Raw genomic sequence first — 21,873 nt, 5'->3', positions numbered from 1 at the left:
TGTGGCGTGTACGCAGAAAAGGCTTCCTCTGCATGACAGCATCATACAGCATCTCCTTGTGCAAAGTGCACTGTATAGTTGAAGGATGCACAGAGACACTATCTGCAGCAAGATCATGTTGTAGGTCTTTGGAGCAGGTCTATGGGTTGACTATGACTGTTCTCAATCTCCTTTGCTTCAGCTTATCTGAGATTTTTCTTGGCCTGCCAATTCAGGTCTCAACTAGTACTGTGCCTGTGGTCATCCATTTCTTCTCTATGTTCCTCACAGTGGAAACTGACAGCTGAAATCTTTGAGATAACTTTTTACATCCTTCCCTAAACCATGATGTTGAACAATCTTTGTTTTCAGGTCATTTGAGAGTTGTTTAGAGGCTCTCATGTTGCCACTTATTAGAAGAGATGCAAAGAGGGGAAACATTTGCAAATGGCCACCTTAAATACCCTTTCTCATGATTGGATTCACCTGTGTAAGGAGGTCAAGGGTCAATGTGCTTTTCAAACCAATTTTGTGTTCCAATAATTAGTGCTAAATGTATTCAAATCAATAAAATGACAAGGGTGCCCAAATTTATGCACCTGCCTAATTTTGTTTAAAGAATTATTGAACACTTTCTGTAAATACCACAACCCCAATTCCAATGAAGTTGGGACGTTGCGGAAAATGCAAATTAAAACAGAATACAATGATTTGCAGATCCTCTTCAACCTATATTCAATTGAATACAACACAAAGACAAGATATTTAATGTCAAACTGAAAGACTTTTTTGTTTTTGTGCAAGTATTTGCTCATTTTGAAATGGATGCCTGCAACACGTTTAAAAAAAGACGGGGCAAAATAGGCTGGGAAAGGTGATGAATGCTCAAAGAACACCTAACTGGAAACAGGTGAGTGTCATGATTGGATATAAAAGGCGCATCCCCAAAAGGCTCATCCGTTCACAAGCAAAGATGGGGCGAGGATCACCACTTTGTGAACAACTGCATGAAAAAATAGTCCAACAGTTTAAAAACAATGTTTCTCAACATTCAATTGCAAGGAATGTAGGGATTGCATCATCTACAGTCCATAACATAATCAGAAGATTCAGAGAAACTGGAGAACCTGCTAAACGTCAGCAGCAAAGCCGAAAACCAACATGGAATGCCCGTGACCTTCGATCCTTCAGACGCAACTGCATTAAAAACTGACATGATTGTGTAAAGGATCTTACTGCATGGGCTCAGGAACACTTCAGAATACCATTGTCAGTTAACACAGTTCGTCGCTACATCTACAAGTGCAAGTTAAAACTCTATCATGCAAAGCGAAAGCCATACATCAACAACATCCACAAATGCCGCCGACTTCTCTGGGCCCAAACTCATTTGAAATGGACAGACGCAAAGGTGTGCTATGGTCTGATGAGTCCACATTTCAAATTATTTTGGAAATCATGGATGTCGTTTCCTCCGGACAAAAGTGGAGAAAGACCATCCAGATTGTTACCAGCACAAAGTTCAAAAGCCAGCATCTGTGATGGTATGTGGGTGTGTTAGTGCCCATGGCATGGACAACTTACACATCTGTGTTGGCACCATCAATGCTGAAAGGTACATCCAGGTTTTGGAGCAACACATGCTGCCATCCAAGCAACGTCTTTTTCAGGGACGTCCCTGATTATTTCAGCAAGACAATGCCAAGCCACATTCTGCACGTGTTACAACAGCGTGGCTTCATAGTAAAAGAGTGCGGGTACTAGACTGGCCTGCCTGCAGTCCAGACGTGTTGCCCATTGAAAATGTGTGGCACATTATGAAGTGCAAAATACGACAACGGGGACCCTGGATTGTTGAAAAACTGAAGTTGTACATCGAGCAAGAATGGGAAAGAAACCACCTACAAAGCTTCAACAATTAGTGTCCTCAGTTCCCAAATGCTTATTGAGTGTTGTTAGAAGGAAAGGTGATGTAACACAGTGGTAAACATACCACTGTCCCAGCTTTTTTTAAATGTGTTGCAGGCATCCATTTCAAAATGAACAAATATTTGCACAAAAACAATACAATCTATCAGTTTTAGCATTAAATATCTTTTCTTTGTGGTGTATTCAATTGAATATAGGTTGAAGAGGATTTGCAAATCATTGTATTCTGTTTTTATTTACATTTTACACAACGTCCCAACTTCATTGGAATTGGGGTTGTAATAATGAGCATGTTGCCCGTGGGTGATTTGGGTAGTGTTTATAAAATAGCTGACATTTTTGAAGGGTGGTAATAAATTATGGAAAGTTTCTATGATGAGTTTGAATGCATGTGAGTCCAGAATGTTTTTAGAACCTTAGACCTAAACAGTTTTTAGAGGAAGAGCACAGGCCTTTTATTTTCTATATTTTAATAGCCAAGTGGCTTCTGTGTGCATGTGTGTATGTGTGCGTATGTGCGTGCGTTGTGTATGGCTTTGATCATGAAGAAACTGGGAAGAGCTGACATTTGTTGTTTAGTATGCTTATGTATTTTGGGTCAAGGATGAATGATGTGAAAATGGAGAGTTGATAGGACTAATATTTTTGGAGAAATTAGCGATATTAGCTAACAACAGTGAATAATGGACATGGTGCTGCAATGCACCATGGGAGTTCGGGGTTTTTGGCCATACACATGCACGCATACATGCATGCACACAGAGGCCACTTGGCTAAGATAATATTAATAATAATCCTTCTGATTACAACCCTTCAGGGCTTGGACCCTTTATAAATTTATTTATGAAGTGCTTTAAAAGAAGAAAAATCAACCAAGTGCTGAACATAGCTCCACAACAACATAAACAATGCCCATATCACAAAGTAATAAATAAATAAAGTACAATAACCAAAAATAATTAAAATAAGGTAAACCAGAAAACTAATGATGATGACTGATTAATGGAGTCAGTCAGTGAATTGCAAAATGTCAAGTAATTCTATAAAAACTACTACATATTAAATTCTGAAATTTTGGTTTCTGCTAGACACAGATGAGGACCAGTGGACCTCCTATTTTTAGCAATATAGGCATCTTCTAATATGAACAAAGACCAAAACATTAAATGAAGACATACATGTGATGCTTGTGAAGCCTTGTTGCTAATCACAAGGTCGGGGTTGCCTGCTCTCTATTTTTCTTATTATTCTATGGAACACAGTAAAGTACAGCAGTGCCATGTAAGAATTATGACCCCCCCCCCCCCCCCCCCCAACCTTAAATATTATAAGGCCAGGATAGCAATACCTGTAGCAGTTCCTTATTGGTTGCTGTCATGGAGAAATACTTCTCTTGTTTTGCAGGTGACATTGCTTTGACAACCTCATCAGCAACCTGCCTTTCCCTCCTGATCTCCTCCTCAACTGCCTTGATAGCTTCCTCTTTCCTACGGAGCAAACAAAGAGGCACGCAAAAGTTCATTTTTTCCCCCCAACTTTGTTTGACCAACATACAGGAAATCTTCCTCCCACCCTTGTAGACTGTGCGTGTCTTCCTCTAGCACAGCTCCTGAGAACTTGAGGATTCTGTGCAGCACCTCAGACTTTGTTAAAATGGCACTATTCTGGACAGATGTCAGATGTTGTTTTTGTAATCTACTGAAGCCACGAGGAGACTGGGACAACTTTGCACCTCTGCCTTCTTCCATCCATGCATCCATCCATAGAACATACATTTTCTGATGCCAATTATAACGAGGGTCAAAGGGGGGGGGGGGGTTGCGGCCCATTCCAGCAACCATTAGGCAAGAGGCTGGGTGCACCCTAGACAGGCTGCCAGCAGGGATCATCAATGCATGAATAAATAAATAAATAAATAAATAAAAATCTGACTAAAATTGTTTTCACATCCAAATCATAAGATGTTCACGATCTACCTTTTTCTTGAAACACTTTTGTGATCACGTTCTAGGATTTAAGGTAAAACAAGCTAAATACAGCTAAGAAAACAGCAAATTGTTCTCCTTCTGAAAAACATAATATTTCACTCACTCACTATTGTTGCTCTTTACTAATGCAGCCATAAACACATTTTAAGGGGACAGCTTTTCTAGAGCTTTTACTTAATTTGATAGCAATTAAAATCTCAGGCCTGCAGCCAGGATCTGAAATGGGGGGGGGGGGGGGGGGGGGGGGTGTCTTTTTTGGCTGGCTGAGAGCTCTTTGCACTGATCACTGATTGGCTCACAAAGACACAAGATAGGCTGGTTCCCACCGCTGTCTTTGCAACTGTGCATGGCTATTTTTTGCCACATAAAATTCTATTCATAAATCATTCCAAACTGCCTGTATGTCATGACAATTCCGGGCAGATTTTTTTGTTGTCAAAAATAAATCACTGCACTGAATACCAGACTTAAGAAAACTAAAGACCCCAAGTAATTCTGCTAGTGTTTCTTTTGGGTCACTTTGTCAGTTCCAACCCCAAGAATCAACAGAAGAAAGTTAATTTGTCGTCCTAAATATATTTAGGGTGTTTTTTTTTTATTTTTTGTTCCACTCATGACAACATTCCTCTCTCCTACAGCATCAATAACAATTATATGCAAATGAACAATTCTGAAAATGACATAATGGCGTTATTTAGCACCTTTTAGGGCAGCCAATAGAAACTTTCCTTATTGAGGCATTGGCAACAGAACCTCGTTCCCTCCAGCGGAGTGCACATATGACACAGAGGAGTAGACGAGGGTACTTGTCTGTTCCTCAAAAACAAAACAAACAAAACAAACAAACAAAAAAAAGAGAGACGTTCTTCCAAAAATCGATTTTTGAATGTTTTGAACACAGTAAATTTTATATTTTGCGTCCAGCCTTGCTTTTGCATCAGGATGGCTCAGTGCAAACAGAAATCTGTCATAACGACAGAGAGTTTCAATCCTTGTGCCAGTGTGTCACAGAGTCAACACATATAAACAAACAAACACACACTAGGGTTTTCTTTCATTGAAAACCCTAGAAGCTAGTCAGTTGAAATTGTGGTAAAACCTTTTCTTGCGCTTCCATAGTGTTCAATTATACTGTATATGATAATTCATTCTCAGAAAGTACTGAAATGAGATTCATTACAAGATGATGAGTTAAAACATTTCAAATGTCACCTGCATTGTTTTGCATTTTACTTTCAATCAAATAAAAGGCTATTTTCCCTACTTCATCACAAATCCTGTTCTGTATATTATTGGTATGTACATAATCATGTGTGCCATGAAAAGGATGTAGTTCTTTGTTCACTGTTTGAACCAATGCCCTCAAAATGTAATTTTACTGATTACCTGCTTCTATCAACTCAAAGTGGTTAATTAGTGAAGTCCCATGCTGAGGTGACGGATTGAAGCAAAGACCTGCACTCATATTAAACAGCTGGCTACTGCTTCCATACAGAAACTATAGGGCCTTTTCATGCTATGACAAGAAGTGGCTGACACTGGCCAATGTAGCAGATTCTCAAAATTCTCTATGAAATGCCGGAGACGGCTCACTCCAGGGGCCCACATTTCTTGTCTTCAATGCAGACTGACATAGCTCATAGCAGAGGGTCATGCTGTACTAGTGGAACTCAAAGTTTGACACTGACTTACTACAAGACGTAGTTCAACATTCACCATCAGAGGGTGAACACATTGGTAGCACAGCGGAGCAGTAGCATAGCTTGGCGGACCTGATGGCCGCCTCAACGTCTTGTGACGTAGCCTATATAAACGTGACGTAACATGCAATTCCATCAGTTGCTACTGGTGTGTTGTTGAGACAGGTTCTACATATTCCTTCACATCTCTTCATATTTCTACATGCCCGAGGGATCTAGGGGAGGTGGTGCTTCAAGGCATACCTCTGACATTGGCCAGAGGAGAGGATCAGAGTAGTAACAGCGTACTATCGGATGTGATGTTGTGGTAGTGGAGCTCAACTCTTGACTGCGTTTTAGCATGAATGTCAAAGATTTTAAGCATGTGGAAAATTTTTCTGGGACCACGATGAACATCAGTGTCGCCTGTCGTCAGACATCAATGATGGTCGAAGTTAATCAACGTTTCACTCTCCACTGGTAAACACCGGGCTAATCATAGAGTGTGAATGCACCCATAGGAAGATGGCTTTCTGACAAATGCCTTAGCAATAGTACTCTCAGTCTGGGTTTTCCTAGAAACTGGCAGTAACAACAAATCACGTTCATCAAGAATCAGATGACAAATTAATAAATAAAATACTTTTTTCTCATGAATACTTACTCTGTCCTTTGAGTGAAGATACTGTACATGCTTTCAGCCATACTGTCATTGTGGACTTTCAGCTGTTAGGAAAAACAAAATAAAATAGACATTTTCATTGTATCTGCATAAAGGACCGGTCTTGGCACTATTGAAACAAATCTTACCTACTGATTCAATTTACTGCTTTTTCCTCAACAAACGTACCCCAAATAATGGAACATTCATTCACTCAAGTTGAAGTCTATCCCAGAGGTCACCATGTAAAAGGTGAGGGTACAACACAGACAGGGCACCATACTATCACAGGGCAAATAAAGAAATGTGAAAAATATGCTTATTTTTAACTATGCTGAAGAAAGAAAGAAAAAGTCAGATAGATGTTCTAATGCTCTGAAGATGAGGACTCAGTTCAGGTCTGGTAGAAAGCACTCGTGCTGGACATCACCAACACACTACGGCAACGTCTTGGATCCTGAATGTCAAAAACCCAAATAAACAACTGGCCCATCCACACCACTCAGTAGTAGCCAACTATATGCCACAGCCAGTTGAGATACAGGCATGCTCTTCATTGTTTTAGGCTACTGGCGTCCTCAACAGCGGCCCCTGTGTACTGGATCATACCCAGAAAACTGTGGGGTAACACTTTACTTGAAGGTATCATCGTAATAGTGACATGACACTGTCATTACTGTTACATGACACAGTCATGAATGTGTCACAAAACATTAAGTCAATGTCATAAATGTTTACGACTGATGTCATTAAGTGTCATTCGGTTTTTGTAGTGATAAGTTCATTTCAATTCAATTCAAGTTTATTTATATAGCACATTTAAACACAGGTGCAGCTGACCAAAGTGCTTCACAATAATAGCAATACAATAACTGTAAAGTTAACATTTTTTGGGTTGTCTTGATTACCACAGTGTAACCAGAAGTTGTCTTTGTCATGACAACTTGACAATAAATTTGTTAGGGATGTGCTTATTATGACAAATTGACATGAATCAAAGTGACATTACCAAAAAATGTTGTTGTCATAACTTGACATTAAATTTTGTTTGGGATGTCCTTATTATGACAACTTGACATTAACAAAATATCCATCTATTCTTGTGTTTATACCAAGTTGACATAATGATTATTTACTCACTTACGCACTTTATAATAACTACACCTTATTTAGCCTTAATTAAGCTGTTTCTTCGTTCCGAAGATCAATGGGAAGAGGTCCTGTTGTTATTGCGGTCACAAGCTAAGCTGTGACTGTGAAGTCCAATCCGGGATCTGCAGAGCCTGGAGCAGCATGGACAAAGGCTTGGTCTGGCATTGGGAGCTGTGAAGTGGCCTGCTTTCTCCTCTGGCATTTGGTGTCAGCTGCCAGCTTCCTTTATGCTTCAAAGTGACCTGCTTGATTAAAGTTCTCCATTGTCTTGATCAATTTTGGCCAGTGACAAGCTGTCACTTCAGCTGGTTTTTAAAGAGCTTCCTGGATGCCCCTCATTCTCACTTGCCTTGCTTCAGTTCACCACAGAACACAGCCTTATGAATCCTGGAGTCTTCCATGTGTGAGATGTGACCTGTCCATCACAACTGCCTCAGCATGCTCTCTATGCTCTTGGCTTTGGCACACTTGAGCACTTCCTCGTTTGTGACGTAGTCCTGCCAGCGTATGTCCATAACTGAATGAAGGTATCTCTGGTGGAATCGCTCTAGCAGTTACACTTGCTTCCTGTACAGCACCCAGGTCTCTGAGGCATAGAGGAGTGTGGTGATCACAACAGCTCTGTACACTTTGAGCTTGATTTCAATGAAGAGAGATTGTTTTTTCAGACACGCTTTTGCAGGCATCCGAAGGAGCTGCTTGTTTTGGCAATGTGGTTTCAACATCCTTTGTTGCAGTAGCATCATTGGAGATGACACTTCCTAGATAGGTGAAGGTGTCCACTACATTCAGCTGGTGTCCATTGACATTAATACTGGGTGGGTGGTAGGTGTCACGGGGGGCTTCCAGGCACATAGCCTCTGTTGTCTTGAGGCTAATAGTCAGTCCATTTGCAAAGCATATAACGATTCTCTGGAGAGTTTCCTCTGTGTGTGGCAGGAGGGCACAGACATCAGTAAACAGCAAGTCAGTGATCAGTTCGTCTGTCGTCTCGGTGCGGGACAACAGGCTTTGCGGGTTTAATACACTACCGTCGGGGCGGAACCAGATGTAGATGCCATCCTATAGATCTCCCTTTGCTTCTTGAAGCATCATGGCAAAGAAGATGGCAAACAGTGTTGACGCAAGAACACAACCCTCCTTTATGCCGTTCTCAAAAGGAAACATGTCGGAGTACTCCACATTGCGCTTCGCCTGTTTCTGATGGCCTATGTGGAGTTGTTGAAGGATTGTGAGGAATTTGGGGACGTGGATCATCTGATTTTGCTCAGAATACAGTAAAATCCATCTCTGCTCACTGTGCCAAATGCCTTCATTAGGTCAATGAAGGCTACATAAAGACCTATGCTCTGTTCCCAGCACTTCTCTTGGATTTTTTTTGAAGTACAAAGATCATGTCTCACTGCGGTATTGTATCACTTCCTGTTCCGGAGCACAGCAGTGTTTTGCTGTATCTGTTAGCTGTTTAATCTGCGCAGTTAGATTGATCTAGTTAACTAGATAACGATTTGTTTCACAGTGTAATCTTCACGTGCCTTAACTAAAGCACTCCCTCTGCTGAATCACCTCTAAATTATTTACACATTATTCACTTTGTGTTGTGGGCTGGGGTGTTTGGCTGGCTTGGTTTTTGTTTTCTGTTTTTCCCACCAGGTGGTATGCATTCAGGACTGAGTGGCTGAGCATCAGGACCTCACCCTGAACACCTGAGGCTTGTTATCACGTGCAGGTCATCAGGACTCACAGCTGTGGTGTATTTTGTCTTAATCAGAGATTGCTGCATTTAAACCTTGAATGCACAGTGTGTGATTGCCAGAGACTCGACCTTGTGAGCAGACGTGTGAGATCGACGTCAGGAGAACAATCTCACCATCACGGACGCAGAGACCGCTCCAGGTTTGACGCCACAGTCTGTGAAGGAAGATTGGGTGAGGTCTCACGCTCTTCAGCACACTTCCTGAGGTAATTTGGTTTTGGTGACTTTTATGAAGTAATGACAGTGGATTTGGTGTCCCTCACACCTTGTGTTAGTGAGCTGTCACGTTATGCTAATTGTCTAATCAGCTTCTGCTGCAGTGGAGATTTGAACTGAGTTGTTCCGTGCCTGCAGGGTAAGAAGCTGATGTATAGATTTAAGCCAGGAAGTGTTTGCTGATTGCGTGCACCTTTGAGTTGTGTCTCTCTGTGTGGAGTTGGACTCACCTCATGTTTTCTTTCTTCACAGACTCGGTTTGTCGCGGCCACCTGGGGGGTGTCGGCGGGGTCCCTGGGTCCGAACTGCTGTGGCTCCGGACCGTTTGCGCTGTTGAGAGCGCGCCGTGTTTTCACCTCACCAGACCGCGGACATTTTTGGTTGTTTAGCACTACAATGTTATGTTTATTAAATTCTGTTATCTTTTGAACCGTGCTCTGCTTATTTTATGCTGGCTCCTTTCAAACGCTGGGTCGGTACTCCGACCGCGTCCGAAACATAACACTTTGTGTGTTTTTAGGAATCCGCTAGCTTAGCGCAGCTACTAGCTCTTAGCCGGTTTAGCATGGCGGCTTCTCCTGTCTCTCCCGCACTTTTCTGCTCTGGGTGTGAAATGTTTAGTTATTCCTCGGCCTCCTTTAGCAGTAACGGTACTTGTAATAAGTGTAGCTTATTCGTAGCTTTGGAGGCCAGGCTGGGCGAACTGGAGACTCGGCTCTGCACCTTGGAAAATCCTACAGCTAGTGTAGAGGAATTTTTTGGTCTCTAGTTCTCTCTTTCTTTCTTAAATAGAAAAACAGAAAAGCTGAAATAAAGCATCACAAAACACCTGAATGAAAAGGAGCAGAGAGAACAACAAGTCTTATGTTTTCTGACCCGTTTTACAATACAATCTTTCAATAACTGTGTAAACTGTGGTGAACTTATCAAGTGTCCCAATCTGAACTACATGTCCTCTGGGTGACCTCACAGGTGTCTGCCTTATGAGTGCCAATTCAGTAGCTGTGCTGGCTGACAGCCGAACAGAGATGAGCTGCAGCTGGCCGGGGAATGATAAATAAAATGTCAGAGGTGGAGCAATGCCAGCGGGTTTCTTATAAAAGACAGAGCAGATAGACTGTTTCCAGCCTCTCGCGCGAAAGACTCAGTTTGTCAAGGGTTCTGTTTTGCTAGACTTCTTGATTATACTTAACCTCTGTCCATTTGTCCTGCCCAAGGCTGTGTTTATTTTTAATGTTGTGACTTCTCTCTGGAAAACAACCTGCAGTCATTTTTGCGTTATCTGAAAAGGAATCCTGAGACCAACAGAGGGAAGGACCACGACACTAGCCAGGCACATGTAGTCGGTGCAGACCAAGGTAGCTTAGCCGACGTTCCCCTCCGGCAGATCCCAAGCAGCCGGGAAAGCAGGCCGACTGGGTGACTGTGAGGAGGAAGCGTAGTCCTAAACAGAAGCCCCGTGTACACCGCCAACCCGTTCACATCTCTAACCGTTTTTCCCCACTCAGCGACACACCCGCCGAGGAACAAACTCTGGTTATTGGCAACTCTGTTTTGAGAAATGTGAAGTTAGCGACACCAGCAACCATAGTCAATTGTCTTCCGGGGCCAGAGCAGGCGACATTGAAGGAAATTTGAAACTGCTGGCTAAGGCTAAGCATAAAATTGGTAAGATTGTAATTCACGTCGGCAGTAATGACACCCGGTTATGCCAGTCGGAGGTCACTAAAATTAACATTGAATCGGTGTGTAACTTTGCAAAAACAATGTCGGACTCTGTAGTTTTCTCTGGGCCCCTCCCCAACCGGACCGGGAGTGACATGTTTAGCCGCATGTTCTCCTTGAATTGCTGGCTGTCTGAGTGGTGTCCAAAAAATGAGGTGGGCTTCATAGATAATTGGCAAAGCTTCTGGGGAAAACCTGGTCTTGTTAGGAGAGACGGCATCCATCCCACTTTGGATGGAGCAGCTCTCATTTCTAGAAATCTGGCCAATTTTCTTAAATCCTCCAAACCGTGACTATCCAGGTTTGGGACCAGGAAGCAGAGTTGTAGTCTTACACACCTCTCTGCAGCTTCTCTCCCCCTGCCATCCCCTCATTATCCCATCCCCGTAGAGACGGTGCCTGCTCCCAGACCACCAATAACCAGCAAAAATCTATTTAAGCATAAAAATTCAAAAAGAAAAAATAATATAGCACCTTCAACTGCACCACAGACTAAAACAGTTAAATGTGGTCTATTAAACATTAGATCTCTCTCTTCTAAGTCCCTGTTAGTAAATGATATAATAATTGATCAACATATTGATTTATTCTGCCTTACAGAAACCTGGTTACAGCAGGATGAATATGTTAGTTTAAATGAGTCAACACCCCCAAGTCACACTAACTGCCAGAATGCTCGTAGCACGGGCCGAGGCGGAGGATTAGCAGAAATCTTCCACTCCAGCTTATTAATTAATCAAAAACCCAGACAGAGCTTTAATTCATTTGAAAGCTTGTCTCTTAGTCTTGTCCATCCAAATTGGAAGTCCCAAAAACCAGTTTTATTTGTTGTTATCTATCGTCCACCTGGTCGTTACTGTGAGTTTCTCTGTGAATTTTCAGACCTTTTGTCTGACTTAGTGCTTAGCTCAGATAAGATAATTATAGTGGGCGATTTTAACATCCACACAGATGCTGAGAATGACAGCCTCAACACTGCATTTAATCTATTGTTAGACTCGACTGGCTTTGCTCAAAATGTAAATGAGTCCACCCACCACTTTAATCATACCTTAGATCTTGTTCTGACTTATGGTATGGAAATTGAAGACTTAACAGTATTCCCTGAAAACCCCCTTCTGTCTGATCATTTCTTAATAACATTTACATTTACTCTGATGGACTACCCAGCAGTGGGGAATAAGTTTCATTACAGTAGAAGTCTTTCAGAAAGCGCTGTAACTAGGTTTAAGGATATGATTCCTTCTTTATGTTCTCCAATGCCATATACCAAAACAGTGCAGAGTAGCTACCTAAACTCTGTGAGTGAGATAGATTATCTCGTCAATAGTTTTATATCCTCATTGAGGACAACTTTGGATGCTGTAGCTCCTCTGAAAAAGAGAGCCTTAAATCAGAAGTGCCTGACTCCGTGGTATAACTCATAAACTCGCAGCTTAAAGCAGATAACCTGTAAGTTGGAGAGGAAAAGGCGTCTCACTAATTTAGAAGATATTCACTTAGCCTGGAAAAAGAGTCTGTTGCTCTATAAAAAAAGCCCTCCGTAAAGCTAGGACATCTTACTACTCATCAGTAATTGAAGAAAATAAGAACAACCCCAGGTTTCTTTTCAGCACTGTACCCAGGCTGACAAAGAGTCACAGCTCTATTGAGCCAAGTATTCCTTTAACTTTAACTAGTAATGACTTCATGACTTTCTTTGCTAATAAAATTTTAACTATTAGAGAAAAAATTACTAATAACCATCCCAAAGACATATCGTTCTCTTTGGCTGGTTTCAGTGATGCTGGTATTTGGTTAGACTCTTTCTCTCCGAATGTTCTGTCTGAGTTATTTTCATTAGTTACTTCCTCCAAACCATCAACATGTCTATTAGACCCCATTCCTACCAAGCTGCTCAAGGAAGCCCTACCATTATTTAATGCTTCGATCTTAAATATGATCAATCTATCTTTGTTAGTTGGCTATGTACCACAGGCTTTTAAGGTGGCAGTAATTAAACCATTACTTAAAAAGCCATCACTTGACCCAGCTATCTTAGCTAATTATAGGCCAATCTCCAATCTTCCTTTTCTCTCAAAAATTCTTGAAAGGGTAGTTGTAAAACAGCTAACTGATCATCTGCAGAGCAATGGTCTATTTGAAGAGTTTCAGTCAGGTTTTAGAATTCATCATAGTACAGAAACAGCATTAGTGAAGGTTACAAATGATCTTCTTATGGCCTCGGACAGTGGACTCATCTCTGTGCTTGTTCTGTTAGACCTCAGTGCTGCTTTTGATACTGTTGACCATAAAATTTTATTACAGAGATTAGAGCATGCCATAGGTATTAAAGGCACCGCACTGCGGTGGTTTGAATCATATTTATCTAATAGATTACAATTTGTTCATGTAAATGGGGAATCTTCTTCACAGACTAAGGTTAATTATGGAGTTCCACAAGGTTCTGTGCTAGGACCAATTTTATTCACTTTATACATGCTTCCCTTAGGCAGTATTATTAGACAGCATTGCTTAAATTTTCATTGTTACGCAGATGATACCCAGCATTATCTATCCATGAAGCCAGAGGACACACACCAATTAGCTAAACTGCAGGATTGTCTTACAGACATAAAGACATGGATGACCTCTAATTTCCTGCTTTTAAATTCAGATAAAACTGAAGTTATTGTACTTGGCCCCATAAATCTTAGAAACATGGTGTCTAACCAGATCCTTACTCTGGATGGCATTACCCTGACCTCTAGTAATACTGTGAGAAATCTTGGAGTCATTTTTGATCAGGATATGTCATTCAATGCGCATATTAAACAAATATGTAGGACTGCTTTTTTGCATTTGCGTAATATCTCTAAAATTAGAAAGGTCTTGTCTCAGAGTGATGCTGAAAAACTAATTCATGCATTTATTTCCTCTAGGCTGGACTATTGTAATTCATTATTATCAGGTTGTCCTCAAAGTTCCCTGAAAAGCCTTCAGTTAATTCAAAATGCTGCAGCTAGAGTACTGACAGGGACTAGAAGGAGAGAGCATATCGCACCCATATTGACCTCTCTTCATTGGCTTCCTGTTAATTCTAGAATAGAATTTAAAATTCTTCTTCTTACTTATAAGGTTTTGAATAATCAGGTCCCATCTTATCTTAGGGACCTCATAGTACCATATCACCCCAATAGAGCACTTCACTCTCAGACTGCAGGCTTACTTGTAGTTCCTAGGGTTTGTAAGAGTAGAATGGGAGGCAGAGCCTTCAGCTTTCAGGCTCCTCTCCTCTGGAACCAGCTCCCAATTCGGATCAGGGAGACAGACACCCTCTCTACTTTTAAGATTAGGCTTAAAACTTTCCTTTTTGCTAAAGCTTATAGTTAGGGCTGGATCGGGTGACCCTGAACCATCCCTTAGTTATGCTGCTATAGATGTAGACTGCTGGGGGGTTCCCATGATGCACTGAGTGTTTCTTTCTCTTTTTGCTCTGTATGCACCACTCTGCATTTAATCATTAGTGATTGATCTCTGCTCCCCTCCACAGCATGTCTTTTTCCTGGTTCTCTCCCTCAGCCCCAACCAGTCCCAGCAGAAGACTGCCCCTCCCTGAGGCTGGTTCTGCTGGAGGTTTCTTCCTGTTAAAAGGGAGTTTTTCCTTCCCACTGTCGCCAAGTGCTTGCTCACAGGGGGTCGTTTTGACCGTTGGGGTTTTTCCGTAATTATTGTATGGCTTTGCCTTACAATATAAAGTGCCTTGGGGCAACTGTTTGTTGTGATTTGGCGCTATATAAATAAAATTGATTTGATCTGATTTATGTCTGTAGTTCCCCTGTTAGTGCAGAAACCACACTGACACCAGCTCAGACCATCATGACAGGATGTCTTGTCTGTGAGGAGTGTTGATCCGTCTTATGAACAGAGGGGGCTTGTGTTTGGTAGGATGGTCAATACACCTGTCCAAGACCTTCATAGAATTCTCTCACCCTTTATGTGTCAGCATAGAGTTGTACTGCATCCCAACACTTGTTTTAAATGTTGCACAGCTTTCTCTGAAAAGTGCTGCATACCTGTCTGTAAGTTGACTTGGCTGACTGGCTGACTGGGTTGGATAAGAGACTTTGATAGGCAGACCACATTTCATCAATGAACCTTTGTATCTCACTCTCATCAAACCAGCCCTTGTTATTACAAATTAAAAAGCCTCTCACTTCTGTTGATGTCTCTTGCAGAATGGTCCTCAGGTTGGACAAGAGTGCCTCTGGCTCTACAGCTGGAGCTGTGCTTGTGAGTTTGTTCTGGAGCTTCTCCTGGAACTCAGCCTGATACAGGTGTAGGTTCCCCACATCGAGCATTTTCACCTGGGGTCCCATACTTTTCATGGTGGGTTTGAAGGCCATCCTGAGGGATGTGCACACAAGTCCATGGTCTATGTAACAATCGGCGCTGGGCATGATGTGTGTGTATTGTACATGTTTGGTGTCTTTCTGGTGCACAATGATATAGTCCAGCAAGTGCCAATGAACGAGGATGTTTCCATGTCATCTTGAAGCGTGCCTTCTACTGGAAGAGGATGTTGATGATGGTAAGAGTATTTTCTGCACACAGTTCTAGGAGCAAATGTCCATTGTCATTGCAGTTGCCGATCCCATGTCAGCCTAGCACGCCTGGCCAGATGGTGTGGTCCTTGTCGACTCCTGCATTGAAATTGCCCATGACAACAACCTTGTTGGAGTTGTCATTTCGCTCCACCAGAAACCTGAGTTCACTGTGAAAGGCTTCTGTTATTGTGGGGTCTGCCTGAAGAGTGCGAGCATAGGCACTGATGAGTGTTGCAGATCTGTTGTTGTGACTGTTGGATCTCCTCTTATCCCCCTCCCCTCCTGTCTCTCCAGGCACCGCGTCATGGAGCTGTTAGCAATCACCAACACCTGTAAGCCCCAGTCTGTTCTCTCTATTGCCAGAAACTCAGTTCTACCTGTGTATATCCTGGTCTCTGTCTTTCCTAGTTTTGCTCCACCTTGTGTTTTTGGATTCTAACCTTTTTTCTCTGTGTTCCACCACCATCCTGTCAGCTCCGTTGCAGCCACCTGGTCTGGGTTCTGTGACTATCCACTGTCCAGTGATTCTTCAGGTTCTAGTCTAGCTGGCATCTCCCTTCTCCAACGGCATTATTGTGGCGTTGTACATTTATAATTATTTGTTGAACTTTACAATAAATTCTTATTTCTTTTTCCATAATTGAATCCCTGCATTTGAGTCCTAACTTGCTCTCTTGGTTGATTCATAACAGGAGTTTCTGGCCACCCATGGACTAAACAGGAGCAGACTCGGTACGCATGACCCTCAGCTTGCAGGGGACCCTGCTGGGCCAACAACAGCAGCAAATCAAGACCCTCACGGATCAACTCTTTACTTTAACCAAACAGGTAGCACAAACAGACACTCGAATCACCACAGTCTCCAACCAGTTAGCTCAGCTTTCGGCTGCTAATTCATGGCTTCCACCTACACCCACCACTTCAGCACAGTCTCTAGCGCCAGCTGTGCCCACAGCAATAGTTCTACACAAATCGGTCATATGGCACCCTGAACCATTTTCAGGGAATGTAGACACCTTCGCCTCTTTTCTCAAGCAATGTTTATTAGTCTTCTCACAGCGTCCATCACAATATGCTACAAATCACAGTAAAATAACTTACCTGGTTAATCTCCCTCGGGGGAGGCCCTGTCCTGGGCTACAGCCTTACAGGGACAGAAGTCTCCCATTCCAGCTGCATACACCACCTTTGAACACAAATTCTGGATGGCATTCAATCACCTAATGCGGGGGAAAACTACCTCCAAGAGGTTGCTGTCCCTCCAACAGGAGAACCGTAGTATGGCAACATTTTCAGTAGATTTCCGAGATCTCACTGCAAAGTCGGGCTGGAACACTGCTGCACTGCAAATGGCTTTTATTAATGGCTTATCCAAGGCTCTCAAAGATGAACTGGTGATCTGGGATGAACCAGTCTACCTAGACAAGCTTGATTCCTTAAAGATTAAAATTGATAACCAGTTAAAGGAGAGGCAACGGGACACAGGGAGTGAAGGACCAGACGTTTGTTTTTCCATCAGCTCCATCCTTGTTCTGTACCTTCTTCCTGGCATTCCACCGGGATCACACTGCCTGTGCCAACATCGCCCCCTGCTGGGGCATGCAACACTGCAGGGCCAGATTGACTCCTGAAGAGCGACAGCGGTGCTTAGCAGCAGGGGAGTGCTTGTACTGCGAAACCCGGGGACACGTTCTGAAAGAGTGCCTGGTACGGCCAAATGACAGCGCTCGCTAAGAGACCCCATCGATATACTCCTGGGCGCGTCCCTGCCGACTAGCTGGCTCTACAACCAGTTGCACCAGGAGAGGGCATCAATGGAGCGCTGCATTCACGATTTCATAACGGCCAGACTTATTCAGCTATCTTCATCTTCTGTTGAGGCACGCTTCTTCTTTGTTGGGAAGAAGGATGGGATCTTATGCCTGTGGATTGATTTTAGGGGGTTAAAAGCAACTACCGTACGCATTAAATATCCCTTGCCTCTTCTGGATTCCGCGTTTCACTCTCAACAAGGTGCATCCCTCGTCACCAAACTGGACCTGCGTAACACTTATCATCTCATTAGGGTGAAGGAGGAGATTAGTGGATGAAGGTGTTCAACACTCCTCTGAGACATTTGAATATCTTGTTATGCCCGTCGGACTCACTAATGCTCCCATCGTCTTTCGAGCGTTAGTTAATTACGTCCTCAGGAATTTCATATTTGTATATCTAGGCGACATCTCCAGAAACAAATCTGAACACATTCACCATCTCCGTCAAGTGCTTTGCCGCTTGTTAGAAAATTGTTTGTTTGTTAAAGCTGAGAAGTGTGCTTTCCACCAGGAAGCCATGTCCTTTTTAGGTTACATTTTCCAATACAATCAAATTAAACCAGACACTTCCAATATCCGTAGTGTCACTGAGTGGCCCTTATAGCAAACAGCTCCAGCAATTCTTAGGGTTTGCGAACTTCTACCACCATTTAATTCGTAATTTCAGCCAGGTTGCAGCCTCTTACATAATCTCACCTCCGCCAAGGTTCCCTTTTGCTGCTGTAGAGGCCGACAGCACCTTCAACACCCTTATACACCGCTTCACTCAAGCACCCAACCCGATCCAGATCATCAGTTTATCATGGAGACTGATGCCTCAGACATCGGATCAGTGCCATCCTTTCCCAGCGGGCTGAAGGCAATGATCACTGGCAACCCTTGTGAATTTTTCTCCCGACGTCTGACTCGCTCTCAGCACAATGATATGGGGAACCGGGAACTCCTTGCTGTCAAGGAGGCACTGGAGGAGTAGTGACACTCGCTGCAAGGTACATCTGTTCCATTCATAGTCTGAACTGATCATAAAAATCTGTCAAGCCAGGTGGTTGCTATTTTTTAGTAATTTCAATTCTTCTATTTCCTACAGACCTTGTTCTAAGAATGCCAGGCCGGAAGATCTGTGTCATCAATACACCCTCTCAGGACACCATCATTCCCAGCCAGATGGTAATTGGAGCTCTAACATGGGAAATAGAGAGAGTTGTCCGAGAGGCCCAGAAGACTCATCCTGATCGCAGAGGAGGGCCTCCTGTGCAGCTCTTCGTACCTCCAGATGTTCACTCTGCTGTACTTCATTTTGTCTATAACTCCACATTCTCCTGTCATGCTGGGACTCAATGCATGCTCAGTCTTCTTCAAGAAAACTTCTGCTGGGCGAAAGTCCAGGCAGATGTGCAGGAACACATCAAGGCCTGCACTATCTGTGCCAAGAGTGAAATGTCCCATCAGCCAACTTCTGGACTGGTCGCACATCTACCTGGACATCATCAGAGGCATCTCTACCTCCAACAGCAACACAACTACACTTACCATTGTGGATCGATTCTCCAAGGCAGCTCACTTCGTGGCCCTGCCCAAGCTGCCATTGGCCCAGGAGAACGCCGACCTTCTGGTCCACCAGTGGACATTGTGTCGGGCTGGGGCCCCAATTCACTTCCTAGGTATGGAAGATGATCTTCTGCTCTTCTCTCATCCAGCTACCATCCTCAATCCAACAGTCAAGGACAGCGGGTCAATCAGGACCTTGAAACAGCTCTTCAGTGTGTTACTTCCGACCACCTGAACACCTGGAATGCCTAATTGCCATGGGTGGAGTTTGTGCACAATTCGCAAGAAAACTTGACTACTGAAATGTTCCCTTTCAAGTGCTTAACCGGCTATCAGCCTCTGCTGTTCCCGCAACAGGAAAGCAGCCTCACCGTTCCTTCAGTTCACCTGCGGCAATGTTGTCAGGTGCGGGGAACGGCCCGTTCCACCTTGCTCCGGATGAGAGATTGGACAATCTGCGACGCAAACTGGGACTGAACCCCGGCCCCCCGTACCAGACAGGCCAGGAGGTGTGGCTCTCTGCCAAGGATGTGCCACTTCAAATGCAATCCTGTAAGCTGGCTCCATGCTACCTAGTCCATTTCATATTGTCAAGATCATCAACCCTGTGGCGGTCAAGCTCAAGTTGTCGCGGGACTTCACATTCATCCTGTTTTCAACATCTCTCTCCTCAAGCTCTTCTGCTCCAGCTCCTTGTGCCCTCTGGCCAATCCCCCTCTTCCCACCCAGCTCGTGGCTGTCCATCTGCCCAGGACTGTGCACGGCATCCTGGACGCATGGCACCGGGGTGGGGTTTTCAAGTACCTGGTGGACTGGGAAAGTTACGGGCATGAACAACGCTCCTGAGTTTCACGGGGAATCATCCAGGACCCCTCCCTCGCTCTGAGACATCACCGAAGATGACACGAGATATTATTACATCGTGTCGGCCCTCAGCTCCATGGAAACAAGGCTTATCACGTTCATGCAAAGCCCCCCGATGCAAACAAATACACAGCCATCAAGGAGTGTTTCGGCACTCAGCAGCGACACAGAAACGAGGCTGATCACACTCCTGAAAAGCCCCCCCGCTGCGAACAAATACGCAGCGATGAAGGATCACCTCCTCAAAACTTTTGAACTGTCAGACTGAAAGGGCCAGCAGACTCTTCTCTCTGCACAGGCTGGAGGACAGCGAGCCCTTTAGAGTTCATGGACAGAATGCTGCAGTGCCGGCCGGACTTTTTGTGCAGCAGTTCTCTTCTCAGGTGCACGCAGCGATGGAACAACACCACGATTATGGACTGCCGTGCATTGGTGGAGGAGGCCGACAAATTCCACCTGGCTGGCCAACACCATGGCATGACAACAGCCACACTCGCACACGCAGCAGCAGAAGCCCCACACCACACACCAACTCCACCCGAGAGGAAGCAGCTCCATCTCTTATCCAGAACGGTGCTCAAAAACTGGCTTCTGTACTGTGTGAACACATTCAGCTGGTCAAACGAAGTCAAACTAAATGCCAATGTTGCAAAAACTAAGCAAATGATAAAAAAACGCAAAGAACGACAGCAAATACAAACAAATTGAGGTTTTCTGCGGCATTCATTCAAATTTTTTAACGTTTCAAAAATCCTGATGAAGCGCCAGCTGCAGGAACGAAGCTGCACAAAGGTTAAACAATTCCAACAAAAGTCAACGAAAATCCATATTTCTTGATTCATTTGGGCTTCATTGCCCTTCGTTAAGTGCCGTGTGACTGGGCCTTAAAGACTACAAATCTAACAGAAAGCTACTGCCTTGTAAGATAAAGCAATGGATTATATTGTTAACTGTTCATTGGTTTCAGAAAGTATTTCAGAGTTGCATTTAAGATAGAAAAAAATTGCACTGATAACATACTGTTGCCTTTGACAACTACTTCAGACTTACATTTAGAACAAGTATTTGCACTAATAAAATATTTTTTTTATTAATATTTTGTGTTAACCAGGGCACTCCAGTGCAAAAAGCTTTATTGGATACAAATGTGCACCATGGTTGTGCGGATTTTTTCTGGTTTTGACTTTATTATTTTATCAAATCAAAATAAAATCAATTTTATTTATATAGTGCCAAATCACAACAAACAGTCGCCCCAAGGTGCTTTATATTGTAAGGCAAAAGCCATACAATAATTACAGAAAAACCCCAACGGTCAAAACGACCCTCTGTGAGCAAGCACTTGGCGACAGTGGGAAGGAAAACTCCCTTTTAACAGGAAGAAACCTCCAGCAGAACCAGGCTCAGGGAGGGGCAGTCTTCTGCTGGGACTGGTTGGGGCTGAGGGGAGAGAATCAGCAAAAAGACATGCTGTGGAAGAGAGCAGAGATCAATCACCAATGATTAAAAGCAGAGTGGTGCATACTGAGCAAAAAGAGGTGAATAAAAAGAAACACGAGGTGCACCATGGGAAACCCCCCAGCAGTCTAAGTCTATAGCTGCATAACTAAGGGATGGTTCAGGGTCACCTGATCCAACCCTAACTATAAGCTTTTTCAAACAGGAAAGTTTTAAGCTTAATCTTAAAAGTAGAGAGGGTGTCTGTCTCCCTAATCCGAATTGGGAGCTGGTTCCACAGGAGAAGAGCCTGAAAGCTGAAGGCTCTGCCTCCCATTCTACTCTTACAAACCCTAGGAACTACAAGTAAGCCTGCAGTCTGAGAGTGAAGTGCTCTATTGGGGTGATATGGTACTATGAGGTCCCTAAGATAAGATGGGACCTGATTATTCAAAACCTTGTAAGTAAGAAGAAGAATTTTAAATTCTATTCTGGAATTAACAGGGAGCCAATGAAGAGAAGCCAATATGGGTGAAATA

At 43.4% G+C, this 21,873-nt stretch overlaps 1 protein-coding gene across 1 annotated transcript in view; it reads right to left on the bottom strand.

Moving 5' to 3' along the window:
• Positions 1–21,873, bottom strand: part of ift74 (intraflagellar transport 74) — a 137,743-nt gene that overhangs the window by 68,769 nt on the left and 47,101 nt on the right. The window contains exons 8-9 of the mRNA XM_034172843.1: positions 6,240–6,301; positions 3,257–3,395 (exon numbers count right to left, since the gene is read on the bottom strand). Of these exons, the coding sequence (XP_034028734.1) occupies positions 3,257–3,395; positions 6,240–6,301 (201 nt within the window). The remainder of the gene's footprint in view (positions 1–3,256; positions 3,396–6,239; positions 6,302–21,873) is intronic.

The sequence above is a fragment of the Thalassophryne amazonica genome, chromosome 1, assembly GCF_902500255.1.
Source record: "Thalassophryne amazonica chromosome 1, fThaAma1.1, whole genome shotgun sequence".
Lineage (NCBI taxonomy): Eukaryota > Metazoa > Chordata > Actinopteri > Batrachoidiformes > Batrachoididae > Thalassophryne > Thalassophryne amazonica.
Note: the sequence above shows the minus strand (reverse complement) of the source record. Positions and strands in the feature narration are given on the sequence as shown.